General features: G+C 45.2%; 1 protein-coding gene across 5 annotated transcripts in view; it reads left to right on the top strand.

Moving 5' to 3' along the window:
• UBE2H (ubiquitin conjugating enzyme E2 H) overlaps window positions 1-11,839 on the top strand; it is a 66,634-nt gene extending 54,795 nt beyond the window's left edge. For 3 of the 5 annotated variants that reach the window (XM_084808956.1, XM_084808954.1, XM_084808957.1), the window contains exon 7: window positions 7,337-11,839. In XM_084808956.1, the coding sequence (XP_084665082.1) occupies window positions 7,337-7,461 (125 nt within the window). In that variant the 3' untranslated portion in view covers window positions 7,462-11,839. Of the gene's footprint in view, window positions 1-1,437; window positions 4,345-7,336 lie in introns of those variants that run through there. The other 2 variants (XM_084808953.1, XM_084808955.1) reach the window with 2 other exon arrangements.
• Window positions 11,840-14,765: the final 2,926 nt, after the last annotated feature.

The raw sequence follows: 14,765 nt of genomic DNA, 5'->3' as shown, positions 1-14,765 counted from the left end.
GAGCAAGTAACAGTTGCACGTACCTATAATGCAGTTCTGTGCATATTTACTCAGAAGTACCACCGTGTTCAGTGGGACTTACTCCCTAATGAGTATGTTTAGAAGACAAACTACTGTAAGTACATAATATCCTCTTCCCTTTCAGTTTTAATTTCTGAAACTATAGAGTCCTTTGGTGTATAACCTAGGGGGAGAAGGATCAAAAGGCTCAGAGCTTTAGAGGAAACTGCTTACAACTATTGCTCTAAATCCCAGATAATCTGCCTTTCACTGTTTGTTACTCTAGATGGCAGTGAATGCATTGCCTCTTTGGCCATTCACCCTCTCCGTTGCCTAGCCCTTAATCTGTACTCTAGAGAGAGATTCTTGCACTTATGCCTACTCACCCGTACATACAAACACACACTCTGCCGGTGTGTTGCCAAGCTGTTCTTTTTCTTGATAGACAGAGGCACTCTAGGAATGGGGGGTTGAGGGGGAGACATCCTAGCTTGGGGTAGAGTGCACATTTTGCATGCAGAAGATTCCATATTAATCCCCAGCATCTTCAGTTAAAGGAATCCTGTAGCTGGGCTGGGAAAAGCTTCTGTGTGCCTGAGGATAAGAGCTGCTGCCGGAGTACACAGTATTGGCCTAGGCCAGCTTGCCCCAACATGGCATCCTCCAGATGTGTACAACTACAACTTCCAGCATCCCCCAGCTGGAAGTTGTAGTTGTACACATCTGGAGGATGCCATGTTGGGGCAAGCTGGCCTAGGCCAATACTGTGTACTCCAGCAGCAGCTCTTATCCTCAAGCACACACTATGAGAGTTGTAGTCCAACACATATGGAGGGTGCCATGTTGGGGCAGGCTGCCCTGGGTAGACCAGTGGTCTGGCCGAGTGTGAGACAGCTTCACGCCTAAGAGGCTTGAGACCCCTGAGCTGCTCAGTCAATGTTTAACCTTATTCCCACCCCTTGCTTTATTAGGGATACTTCCCACCCTGTCCCCCCACAACAGCTATGCTGTTGCTTGCTAAAATGACCCACAGCACAACCTGAAACCTGGTGCAGCCCTTAACTGTGAGGTGGCTTGAAATGGGAGGAGGCAGCGATCTAATAAAACTCCCATCCCAGTAGCATGTCTAAAAAGTAGGCAGTAGGATTAGCACACTTAGAGGAAAAAAAGAAAATGGGAAATAGAAAGTGGAGGCACCGCACAGCTCACACCTGCGATAGAGCTGACTGGCCACTCCTTGCTGCCTTGGAGCACTCCCACTGGCATAGGTACAGTCACATGAAAAAGAAAGTACACCCTCTTTGAGTTCTGTGGTTTTATGTATCAGGACATAATAAAAATTATCTGGTCCTTAGCAGGTCTTAAAATTAGGTAAATACAACCTCAGGTGAACAACAACATGTGACATATTACACCGTGTCATTATTTATTTTACAGAAATAAAGCCAAAATGGAGAAGCCATGTGTGAAAAACTAGGTACACCTTATGATTCAATAGCTTGTAGAACCACCTTTAGCAGCAATAACGTGAAGTAATCGCTTTCTGTATGACTTTATCAGTCTCTCACATCGTTGTGGAGGAATTTTGGGCCCACTCTTCTTTACAACATTGCTTCAGTTCATTGAGGTTTGTGGGCATTTGTTTATGCACACCTCTCTTAAGGTCCCGCTGCAGCATTTCAATCGGGTTGAGGTCTGGACTTTGACTGGGCCATTGCAACACCTTGATTCTTTTCTTTTTCAGCCATTCTGTTGTAGATTTGCTGGTGTGCTTGGGATTATTGTCCTGTTGCATGACCCAATTTCGGCCAAGCTTTAGCTGTCGGACAGAGGGCCTCACATTTGACTCTAGAATACTTTAGTATACAGAGGAGGTCATGGTCCACTCAATGACTGCAAGATGTCCAGGTCCTGTGGCTGCAAAACAAGCCCAAATCATCACCCCTCCACCACCGTGCTTGACAGTTGGTATGTGATGTTTGTGCTGATATGCTGTGTTTGGTTTTCGCCAAACATGGCGCTGTACGTTATGGCCAAACATCTCCACTTTGGTCTCATCTGTCCAAAGGACATTGTTCCAGAAGTCTTGTGATTTGTTCAGATGCAGCTTTGCAAACCTAAGCCGTGCTGGTGTGTTCTTTTTAGAGAGAAGAGGCTTTCTCCTGGCAACCCGTCCAAACAAACCATACTTGTTCAGTCTTTTTTTAATTGTACTGTCACAAACTTTAACATTTAACATGCTAACTGAGGCCTGTAGAGTCTGAGATGTAACTCTTGGATGTTTCGCAATTTCTCTGAGCATTGCACGGTCTGCCCTTGGGGTGAATTTGCTGGGACATCCACTCCTGGGAAGATTGGCGACTGTCTTGAATGTTTTCCGCTTGTGAATAATCTTCCTCACTGTAGAATGATGGACTTTAAATTGTTTGGAAATGGCCTTATAACCCTTCCCAGATTGATGGGCAGCAACAATTGCTTCTCTAAGGTCATTGCTGATGTCTTTACTCTTTGGCATTGTGTTAACACACACCTGAATGCTCGAGACCAGCAAACGCCTGAGACTTGGGCTTTTATAGAGGTGGTCACACTTGCTGATGATCAATTAATCAAGGGCATTTGATTAGCAGCACCTGGCTGCTACTTGGCCTCTTCATGCCTATGGAAGCAGTAAGGGTGTACTTAGTTTTTCACACATGGCTTCTCCATTTTGGCTTTATTTCTGTAAAATAAATAATGACATGGCGTAATATGTCAGGTGTTGTTGTTCATCTGAGGTTGCATTTACCTAATTTTAAGACCTGCTAAGGACCAGATGCCCCTTCATGGATCACTGCCTTGTTGTGGCGAAGGGGCTTGCATAACTCAGTGAAGCCATAAGCTATGCTGTGCAGGGCCACCCAAGACGGATAGGTCATGACAGAGAGTTCTGACAAAATGTGGTCCACTGGAGAAGGAAATGGCAACCCACTCCAGTATTCTTGCCAAGAAAACTCCATGGAACGTATCACAAGGCTAAAAGATATGACGCCGGAAGATGAGGCCCGCAGGTCGGAAGGTGTCCAATATACTACTGGGGAAGAGCAGAGGGTATTTCCAAGTAGCGCCAGAAAGAGTGAAGCGATTGGGCCAAAGCCGAAAGGACACTCAGCTGTGGATGTGTCCGGTGGGGAAAAGAAAATCCGATGCCGTAAAGAACAATATTGTTTAGGAACCTGGAATGTAAGATCAATGAATCAAGGTAAGCTGGAGGTGGTCAAACATGAGATGGCAAGATTGAACATCGACATCTTGGGAATCAGCGAACTAAAATGGACAGGCATGGGCGAATTTAATTCAGGTGACCATCATATCTACTATTGTGGGCAAGAATCCCTTAGAAGAAATGGAGTAGCACTCATAGTCAACAAAAGGGTGGGAAAAGCAGTACTGGGGTACAATCTTAAAAATGATAGAATGATCTCAGTACGAATCCAAGGCAAACCATTCAACATCACAGTAATTCAAGTCTATGCCCCAACCACTGGTGCCGAAGAAGCTGAGGTTGATCGGTTCTTTGAAGACCTACAACACCTTCTAGAACTAACACCAAAAAAAGATGTCCTCTTCATCATAGGGGATTGGAATGCTAAAGTAGGAAGTCAAGAAATCACTGGGATAACAGGCAGGCATGGCCTTGGTGTACAAAATGAAGCAGGACAAAGGCTAATCGAGTTTTGCCAAGAGAACACGCTGATCATAGCAAACACTCTTTTCCAACAGCACAAGAGGCGACTCTACACATGGACATCACCAGATGGTCAATATCGAAATCAGATTGATTATGTCCTTTGCAGCCAAAGATGGAGAACCTCTATACAGTCAGTAAAAACAAGACCTGGAGCTGACTGTGGCTCAGATCATGAGCTGCTTCTTGCAAAATTTCGGCTGAAATTGAAGAACGTAGGGAAAACCACTAAACCATTCAGGTATGACCTCAATCATATCCCTTATGAATATACAGTGGAGGTGAGGAATAGATTTCAGGGATTAGACCTGATAGACAGAGTGCCTGAGGAACTATGGACAGAGGTCCGTAACATTGTTCAGGAGGCCGCAACTCAATCTATCCCAAAGAAAAAGAAATGCAAGAAAGCCAAGTGGCTGTCTGATGAGGCTTTACAAGTAGCTGAGGAAAGAAGGGAAGCGAAAAGCAAGGGAGAAAGGGGAAGATATATCCAGCTGAATGCAGAGTTCCAGAGAATAGCAAGGAGAGACAACAAGGCCTTCTTAAATGAACAATGCAAAGAAATCGAGGAAAACAATAGAATGGGAAACACTAGAGATCTGTTCAAGAAAATCTGAGATCTCAAGGGAACGTTTTGTGCAAAGACGGGCATGATAAAGGACAAAGAAGGCAGGGACCTAACAGAAACAGATGAGATTAAGAAGAGGTGGAAAGAATACACAGAAGAACTATACAGGAAAGATCTTAATGTCCCTGATAGCCATGACAGTGCGGCCACTGAACTTGAGCCGGACATCCTCGAGAGTGAAGTCAAGTGGGCCTTAGGAAGCATTACTAACAACAAAGCTAGCGGAGATGACAGTATTCCAGCTGAGCTATTTAAAATCCTAAAAGATGATGCTGTTAAAGTGCTGCATTCAATATGCCAACAAATTTGGAACACTCAACAGTGGCCGCAAGACTAGAAAAGGTCAGTTTACATTGCAATTCCAAAGAAGGGCAACGCCAAAGAGTGTTCAAACTACCGCACAATTGCGCTCATTTCACATGCCAGCAAGGTGATGTTCAAAATCCTACAAGCTAGGCTTCAGCAGTATGCAAACCGAGAACTACCGGAAGTACAAGCTGGGTTTAGAAGAGGCAGAGGAACTAGAGAACAAATCGCCAACATTCGCTGCATCATGGAGAAAGCAAGAGAATTCCAGAAAAACGTCTATTCCTGCTTCATTGACTACGCTAAAGCCTTTGATTGTGTGGATCACAACAAACTGTGGCAAATTCTTAAAGTGATGGGAGTACCAGACCACCTTACCTGTCTCCTGAGAAGCCTGTATGAGGGTCAAGAAGCAACAGTAAGAACCAGACATGGAACAACCGAGTGGTTCAAAATTGGGAAAGGAGTACGACAAGGCTGCATATTGTCACCCTGCTTATTTAACTTATATGCAGAGTACATCATGAGAAATGCCGGGTTGGATGAAACAGAGGTCGGAATTAAGATTGCTGGGAGAATTATCAACAACCTCCGATATGCAGACGATACCAACCTAATGGTAGAAAGCGAAGAGGATCTCAAGAGCCTCTTGTTGAGGGTGAAAGAGGAGAGTGCAAAAGTTGGTTTGAAACTCAACATTAAAAAAACTAAGATCATGGCATCCGGCCCTATCACTTCCTGGCATATAGAAGGGGAAGAAATGGAAGCAGTGACAGATTTTACTTTCTTGGGCTCCAAGATCACCGTAGATGGTGACTGTAGCCATGAAATTAAAAGACGCTTGCTCCTTGGGAGGAAAGCTATGGCAAACCTAGACAGCATAGTAAGAAGCAGAGACATCACCTTGCCGACAAAGGTCCATCTAATCAAAGCTATGGTTTTCCCATTAGTAATGTATGGCTGTGAGAGCTGGACTATAAGGAAGGCTGAGCGCCGAAGAATGGATGCTTTCGAACTGTGGTGCTGGAGAAGACTCTTACGAGTCCCCTGGACTGCAAGGAGGTCAAATCAGTCCATCCTAAAGGAAATCAACCCTGAGTGCTCATTGGAAGGACAGATACTGAAGCTGAAGCTCCAATATTTTGGCCACCTAATGTGAAGAGAAAACTCCCTGGAAAAGACCCTGATGCTGGGAAAGACTGAAGGCAAAAGGAGAAGGGGACGGCAGAGGATGAGATGGCTGGATAGCATCACCGATGCAATGAATATGAACTTGAGCACGCTCCGGGAGAGAGCGCAGGACAGGAAGGCCTGGCGTGCTATGGTCCATGGGGTCACGAAGAGTCGGACACGACTGAACGACTGAACAACAACAACAACAAAGGACCAGATGATTTTTATTATGTCCTGATACATAAAACCATAGAACTCAAAGAGGGTGTACTTTCTTTTTCACGTGACTGTATGTCCGCTACTGGCTGAAGCGCCTCTGGCTTGATTTAGTGCTCATTAATACAGTGCTGCTTTTAACCCTCCCAATAATAACAATAACAGCAATAATAACAACAACGATAGTGCTCTGCAGCTTCTTTGTTCCTTGTGAATGGCTGATTGATGTGGAATGGATGTGGAGCGTAGGTGACTTAATTCCCCATCCCAATCTGCCTGAGGAAGCTCTGTGGTTGTGAGGGATTTGCACTCTGTGCCAAGCTTGGAAAGCCATTTTGCACATTTAGCACATGTTGGTTTACATTGCTCAGAGTGACTTGGTAGAATCCTAGAGGGTGCCATTCCGGATTGCAGGTGGGGTGTGTCACATTTTTGAATGCTCCCCCATATAAACCAGAGAGCCTTCCTGTCTGTAACAAATGAGCATTGGAGGGGCGGGGGGTGATGCACTACCCCAAGTGACCCCTCCTTCTCTTCCCTGATGGACCCTTTTCTCTCCTCACTACTCCCTCTTGTCTCCTGCCACCTCCTATTACTGTGCTGAAGTACTTGATTAACAATCCATCCCTTCACTCTGTTATTCTGTAACTGGTCTCAGGCCTCTGCCTCTTCTCTCCCCTCCTTCTTCCTTGCCTCTCTTAGATGGCAAGCCTAAGGGCAGGGCTTGTGTCTTTTGTTTTTATGTACAGTAGGTGGTTCAGAAAAAATTAAAAAATATGCTGCTCCCCCTACCTGCAGTTTGAAGTGGGAAGTCCAGGGTTCCACTGTCTCTGCCAGCGTTTATTATATTTTTATAATGTGCTCTGAGACTTTTCTTGCTCTTCTCACGTCACCGACTGCAGATCTTTCTACCTTTTGCATGCAGGTGCAGTTCTACAGAGAATATACCACTTAAGTTCCAGGGTTATTACATTGGGAAGGCACCGTAATAGGCCTGCCTTGTGCACAGAAAAATGGGCAAAGGTTGACTGTCTCATACAAATTTTGACCTTTGCTTTTGAGATGTTTCGAACAAGCATAGCAGTGCACGAGTCGAGCACCATCCTCGCTAAAAGTCCATCATTGCTTGGAGTGCGGAGGAGGTGTGCCTGCAGGCGCATCTCGAAAGTTAAGGTGTTAGGAACATATTTGGGGTCTGGCTAGCGGGGCAGCTGTGGCCTCGGATGTTCCTTGTGTGTGTTGATCATCCCGTTTTCCCCTCCATTCTTTCTCTGTTTCGCCCCATCCAGAATACATTCAGAAATATGCAACAGAGGAAGCACTAAAGGAGCAGGAAGAAGGCACCGGGGACAGCTCTTCGGAAAGCTCCATGTCTGACTTTTCAGAGGACGAGGCCCAGGATATGGAATTGTAGTAAACGAAGCGCCCTGCTTTTCGGAGAGACTGACTTCCTAACCATGCGCTGAGAAGCAGACTATAATATTCATATTTAAACAAAGCAATTTTTTATTACTAAACAAGGTTTTTATGAATAATAGCATTGAGATATATATACATATATATATATCACCCTTTAGATCTTGATTTCTTGGTCATTTCTCAAAACCCAAAGTGCATCGTAGCGCGTTTCCCACATTCCACCTGGTAGCAATATGAAGCCCAGATGCGTGCATGCATCCATCCATCCCTAATTCCATTTGAGCTGAGTCAACTTGTGGGCTACTGAACTGTCGACCTAAGCAGCTGCTTTGCTAGGGAGAGGGTCTGGATGTTTCCTTCTCTTCTTTTTCCCTTTTTTTTAAAATTAATGGTTCCAAAGACGGCAGGCACTCTTGGATGCAAAAATGGAACAGCACTTTCAGAATGTAAAAGGAAAATATTGGGGGATAAATGCTAGACAGATGAGGCAGTGAAGTCAGCAGTGCTCTTTCATTTCAACTTGGCTGCTTACACCTTGAATGGAGTCGTATTTTTTTTCAAAAAAAAACACCAACTGAATGCGTTGAAGTGTCAGATTTTTACGAAGCGGCTTTGATTTTAAGTACACTTTGTATGGACTTCCTGCCTGCCTCTAGAGACTGGTGGTGGTGATTGGTCTGGTTTGCTTGGAGAAGCTTTCGAAAACCGACATCTGGGCAGTAAAGTCACCTTCCTGGTCTGGATTCTCGTTGGGTCTACTTCTCTTTTTAAGGGACAGAATGCAAGCACTGTCCAGTGTTGGCTTAACTTACCTGGAGTACATTGAGTCCAACCCATTTTGGTCCTACTGTCAAAACCACCAGGCAGTGTAATTATATATATATATATATATATATATATATATATAAATAAATAAATAAATGCACATACGCACACACGCGCACGCATACACGCTCACTCTCGATGTGTCTGCAAACACTGTGCAAGTGATCTCCTGTAAGAGTGGATCTTATATCCAGGTGGATTTGTTCGAGTGCTCCTGGCCCATGGTTGGTTTCATTGGCTCCTTTTGCCACTGATCCTGACTCCATTGGTGCACAGGCCTGCTTGTTCTCCCGCTGCTCAGTTGGGCCCTTTCTTTTGTGAGCAAGCCAGACAATCTAGGAAAACCTAATATGATGGGCCGGGGGGGGGGGGGAGTGTTTTTAAAGAGGGGGAATTGATAAAGTGCTGGTTTCAGAGATCCTCGCAATTGGATTTTTTTCATTTCTTCTGGTGCATTTTGAACACATGAAGGTCTCCCCACCCCCCTTCCATTTAATGGTAAGAGAACCTCATACTATAAATGCCTACCTGGGATGTCGATGATACTTGAATATGGATAAGAGCAAGAGCGCCCAGCAAGATGGATCTCCACTCTGGATGTTGCCTCTGCTGCATTTGTGAAGGTTTTTTGTGTAGGGAGGGGAAGTTGGCGCCACTAGAGGCAGTCTGTGGAATTTAAATTTGGGTGACTCGAGCAGAACACTGAATGTCAAGCTAAGCTCAGTAAATTGTATTTTTCCCCGGTTTCTTTTTTAACACCATCAGAGTTTGGAGTTGGGATGTGTGTGCGTGTGTGTCTTTGGCGGAGGGAGGGGGTATCAAAAAGAGTACAATCCTAAAGCGTGATCAATTTGCTTTTTCCCTTTTGAAAGATCTTATGTAAAGTAGAATTTGACTTTGGCATGATTATTTTCCTTTAATAAAGCAAAAGCATACAAAGTATTCGAATTACGGGCATGAAGCAAAAAAAAACCCCTTTCCTTTTTTTACATTAAAAAAGCAGTAATGTAGGGGCTGCGGTTAGTAGTTGAGCTGAAATTCTCTGCTCTAGTGAGTATGGCTTGTTGGAGGGTTTAGTATTAACTATGGAACATGTAACTGTGTGCCGTAACTCTCACCCTAGCCATTTTCTTGACTTTGGAGGAGGGTGAGGAGTGCTCTGCTGCCACGGCAAGAAGTCCCTTAGATGCTCTGCTTGCCGTCTGCTTGTGCGATGACCTGTTAGATGCTATTTAGGTATAGATTTGAGTGCTGAGGTGGCTGTGGTGATGGTGGTACCAATTTAAACAAAATAAATTGTATTTTTTCAGTATTGTATATACAAATATTAGTGTTCTAATTCCCTTTTTATGCAGGTAACCTTTTTTAAAAGTCTCAATCCTGATGTATGATCAGATTTTAACAACTTTCGACACACAGCTCCTCCCGTATTTGCAGGCACTTGTTTCTTCCCCCCCCCCAAAACAACAATCCTGCCTTTAATGAAGCATGCAAAAGAAGTTTCAAATAAGAGACATGATCCATGTTAAACGGAATGTCCCCGAATGCAGCACTCGCCTTCCTCTGCTTCCTTTTCTCTTCCACGCCCCTGGTGTGCATACAGGCCCATTCTGTCATCTCTCACCTGATCCAATCCCTTACATTAGTCTTCCCCAACCTGGAGCCCTCCAGATGTGTTGGACTACAACTCCTGGAAGTTGCAGGAGGGCACCAGGTTGGGAGATGCTGCCTCATTTGTTCACGGCTCAGGTGTTCAGGGAATGACAGTCCACAAGATGGCTGTACAGAAGCATCTCTCTCTCATTTACAGCCGTAGTGGCCCCTTGGCAAATGGTTGTAAAGATCCTTGGCGTTGTGTTGCTCCTTCAAGTGATCCAGGCAGGCAAAAGGAAGTTAGCCCAGTGTTGGAGAATCCGTAGTCCTCCAGATGTTGGAATCAACCTCCCATCAGTCCCAGTTAGCATGGCCAATCACCAGAGATTATGGGAGCTGAAAAACAGCTGAAGGGGCTGCAGGTTCCCCATCCCTGTTTTAATGGGATCCACCTAGAAAGAAGATGGTGAGGAATAATTTCAGAGGCACTTAACTAACCTAGAACTGCTTGCAGCTGTCTCCCTCTCCTCTGCCAGTACCCCAATCTCTGAGCAGTTTTCTTTGTCCCCTCCCTACTGCCACCTTATTTTTTTTCCCCTTGCTAAGATCTCCTTTGCTTTGGATAGCTGCTGCACTATGGGATTAAAAAGCAGGCCCATTTTAACTCCCAGCCTGCTTGCCCTTCTTCTCAAACCCCCACATTGCTTTTCAAACAACCTTCCATTCAGGTAACAAGTTCAATCTTCAAAGCCGCCTCCAATTGCTAAGTTGCAAAGCCAACTCAAAGGTAAGCCCTCCTTTGGAAGCTGTGGCAGCAAAGTGTGTGTACGTGCATTGTGAATTGCCACGTTCTGTGCACACACTAAAAAAAATAATTTTAAAGAAATGGGATCTTAAGGTCTCATGTCTGCTGTTCTTGCCCCCCTCTGATTCTTCTTTTGAGCACTATGCCACCAGTAGAGGAAACTTTCCATGTTCGTGGCCTTCAGTTTACTCCCCGTCATCGGAATGCCTCCTAAATCACCAACAAGGTTTCCCTTGGAGCACACCACTTTTTATTCTACCTTCTGCCAGTCTGCCAAGTCCATCCATTGACCTTCCGTTAGCTCTTCTTGTCATGTCTTAAAATTACTAGATAAAACGATGGAGGGAGCTTGAAGGTAGTCTAAGATGGGGAGCAAATGGCACAGATCCAAGTGACAGTGGTTTTATCCAGTTGACTGAAGACGATGTGTTGTGGAGACAGAACCAAGCAGCCTTTCTGCTTTACTGCCTCAAGTCTAGGTTGGCCAAATAAGTATGTAAAATGAAGAGCTCCACAACTGCTTCCATAATCTGTTTTGTGTTCATGGTTGGTTGACATTTTCCTACCTTTTGGGATGGGGCACAGGAACTCGCACACGAAGGGTGGATTCATAATTGTGTGAGAAATGATTTAGTTCTGGAGCTATGCTAGCTTCCTGCAGCTGGATTTGGCACGGACAGTGATAGTAGTTAATCTGGAAGTGTCCAAATATGACTCTTGTCATCCCGTCTATGGACCATTTCAGGAGATGTGATCTAGGAACGCTGGTTTTATAAATATATATATACATACACAGACTATATATATATATATATTCTCTCTCGCTTCCTCTTGCTCGTCTTGAGTTGTGCTGGCACTTGGAGTAGGACTGTGCTGCATGAGAAATGGCCGTTTTTATTTGACTGACTGTATTTGGTACATATTGTGTGAACACTTGAAGAGCTAAAGCGGGGCATCTGGCCCTTCCCTCTGAGTCTGAGCTTTTTCCCCTCCCACCACCACCTGCCCCCCCCCTTGCATTGTGATGATGTAGTGGGCATGCCTGACGCCATGGCAAATGCCTCTTCTAAGAATTATAACCTCTCAAAATAGTTGTGTATAATTAAAGAAACTGTAAACTTTTTTAAAAATAAAATATGTATATACCTTGTTCCTTCGACTGGTAATTACCTAGGAGAGGTTAGGTCTTCAGTGCATTCCTCTTTAAAAGACCCAGTGGAGCAGTGGCAATGTGAAATAAAGTGCATCCTTTGCCCCTCCCCCCTTCTCAGCACCCAATTTCTGTGGCAGCTGCCAGTGTTTTGCACTCATAACTTGACACTATAATTTCAGAGGCTTTCAGACAGGTCCTCTCCTAGTGCACACAAATGTACCTCTGTGATGAGGTCTTGAAGGACAGAGTTTTCACGTATTTATTATGGCAACGTGCATGTTTGCACTAACAGTGTGTGTGTCCTTGGGCATGCAACAGGAGCGGGAGGTGTATAAAAATGGACCTGGGGAGCAGGTGGTGCTTTTGGTGGAAAGGGACTGTGGGGAAGATCACGTTTTTATTTATTACATTTCTATACTGCCCCAATAGCTGAAGCACTCTGGGTGGGTTCACAAAATAGAGCTTAAAACCATAAACTATAATGATGTAATAAAACGTGGTGTAAACTTTAGGGGTTTTTTTGTTTTTAGAAACAGAATAAAACTGAAGTAAAACAGCAGTGGAAAGATCTAAAATGCATGATGACAGCCTTTAAAAACAAAAGGACTCCAATGCTCAAGAGACTAAAAAGGGGTTCTTCACCTGGTGTCAAAAGGACCAGAGGGCAGATGCTGGGCAAGCCTCTCTGCGGAAGAATTCTGCAGCCAGGGTGCCACTGCGAGGGGAGTGCTGGGGGCTGGGTTCATAGGGGTGCAGCGCCAGCGCTGCTCTTATTAGGGCTGCTGATGTCATCTGCCCCCCAGCCCCAGCCTTCCCTGTGCCCTCTGAGCTAAGCTGCAATCCTCACAGTAGTTTGCAGGGGGGGGGTGCATTTTCCCAGCAACAATATTTTGTTCCCTGTTGTAATGCAAAGTATTTTCGAGTGTCGTGGTCTTGAATGGGCGATTCAAACTGTCTGGCTTTGCAAATGAACCACTCCTGGTAGAGATGAAAACAGCTAGAACTGGTTCGCTGATATGGAACAACACTTCTGCTTGCATTTTTGGACTTTCCTTGGGTGCGTGGCTAAGGGGACTGTCATGATGGGCGCCTGCACTTTGCCATTTACTGCCACACCCCTGGCCACTGTTGAAAAGTTCAGGTTCTGTGTACTGATTTTAAAATCACCAACACAAACCTTTTGGCTGCAAACTGCTAATTTGCAGGGGGAGTATTGCCAAACTGAAGGGATTCATTCCCCCCCACTTTTTTTCTTTTCTGTTTTGAAAAAGGATATTATCTACTTAAAGATACTTTTGAGGGCACAGATGGGAATTGAAAGGCAAAACCTAGGAGATACTATGTGGAAATGGTAGCTGGGACAAGGGTTCCTGGGGACGGTCCATGCCTTCCCTCCTGATTTCTTTGCCTTTTGAAATACTAAAAAGGGCACATTTTCAAGCTTTTGGACTCTGACTGTGAGGGCTAGAACCTTGCATGTTTTTCATAAACAGCTCTGCGGTCTGCAGAGATACTTGTTCTGTATTGAAAGGCCATGAGCTACACAGTGAGGTTTTCTAGATCATGCCCCACCTACATGAAGAACTGCAATTTCAGTGAGGAACATCGGAAGCTGCCTCACACCACCTAGGCCTATGTTTGCATCTAGCTGCCCACTATTCTGTGCTCTGACTAGCAGCATCTCTTCAAGAGTCAAGCAGAGGTATTTCTCCTCAATGCCCCCTGATCCTCCTAACTAGAGATGCTGGGGACTGAACCTGGGTCATTCTACATGCAAGGGAAGTGCTCTCACCACTGAGCGACGGTTCCTCCATGTGGTTTAAAAATCAGGTGCAAGCCTTGTAAATCCTATTTCGGCAAGTGTTTTGGAGCAGACAAGAAGAGTTGAGTTATACAGAGCCCAGAGCATCAGTCCCAAGAGGCTCAAGACTGGCCAGAATCGAGCAAGGGTGAGAGATGAGTCTGGGGGTGGTTTAAGGAGGGATTGCAGAAGCAGGCAGAGGAAAGGGAAGCAGCTTGCTGAATTAGAGGTGGGGGGTCATCCTTGCCTGGACATCGGATGAGCGGGAAGAGAAGACGAGAGGGACCCACAGGAGACAGACTTGTCCAGAGTGGGGGAAGTGAAAAGGGTGTGTGTGATCAGTCCCAGGAAGGTGAGTGCAGCTTGTAAGAACTGCCTTTTGCTGGATCAGACCAAAAGTCCATCAAATCTCCCATCCTGTTTCCTCTACTTCCCACCAACTGGCATTTAGAAGTTCCATTCATCTATTGCAACCTTCCCCGACCTGGTGCTCTCCAGATGTGTTGGACTACCACTCCCACTATCTTCAGCCAGCATGGCCATTTAGAAGTTCCATTCATCTATTGCAACCTTCCCCGACCTGGTGCTCTCCAGATGTGTTGGACTACCACTCCCAGTATCTTCAGCCAGCATGGCCATTGGCCATGCTGGCTGAAGATACTGGGAGTGGTAGTCCAACACATCTGGAGAGCACCAGGTCGGGGAAGGCTGAGCTATTCTGTCAGAACAGTTCTTAGGCTTCTCTTAATTCATCCAATCCATTTTTTATTTCTAAAGCCATCCTGCTGTAGCAGAATATTAAAAGCCCTAAACATTTACAAGGGCAAGTTAAAAAGATGTTTCTTGACTCCTTTCCTGAACGCAGGGGGGGGTGGGGGTGCAATTGCAACTCCACTGAGTTTGCGAGCAACACAGGAAAAAGCCCTTTCTCGTGTGCCCCACAAACCAGCCTCTGCAAGTGAGGGTATGTTCACATTAATTCTGCATTGGGTGGGGAAAATAGATCAGGAAAAAATGGAAATACTGTCATACATCCATTTTGCTAGGTGATCAAGTTATCGAATTATATTGGGTGGGGGGGTGAGAAGATGCATAGCATCATCTTGTAGGAGTCTTTGCCCC

Source organism: Heloderma suspectum, chromosome 7 (genome assembly GCF_057233095.1).
Source record: "Heloderma suspectum isolate Gila_16-S chromosome 7, 16-S_ref, whole genome shotgun sequence".
Classification (NCBI taxonomy): domain Eukaryota; kingdom Metazoa; phylum Chordata; class Lepidosauria; order Squamata; family Helodermatidae; genus Heloderma; species Heloderma suspectum.
The sequence above is the reverse complement of the archived record's forward strand: the minus strand, read 5'-3'. Positions and strand labels throughout refer to the sequence as shown.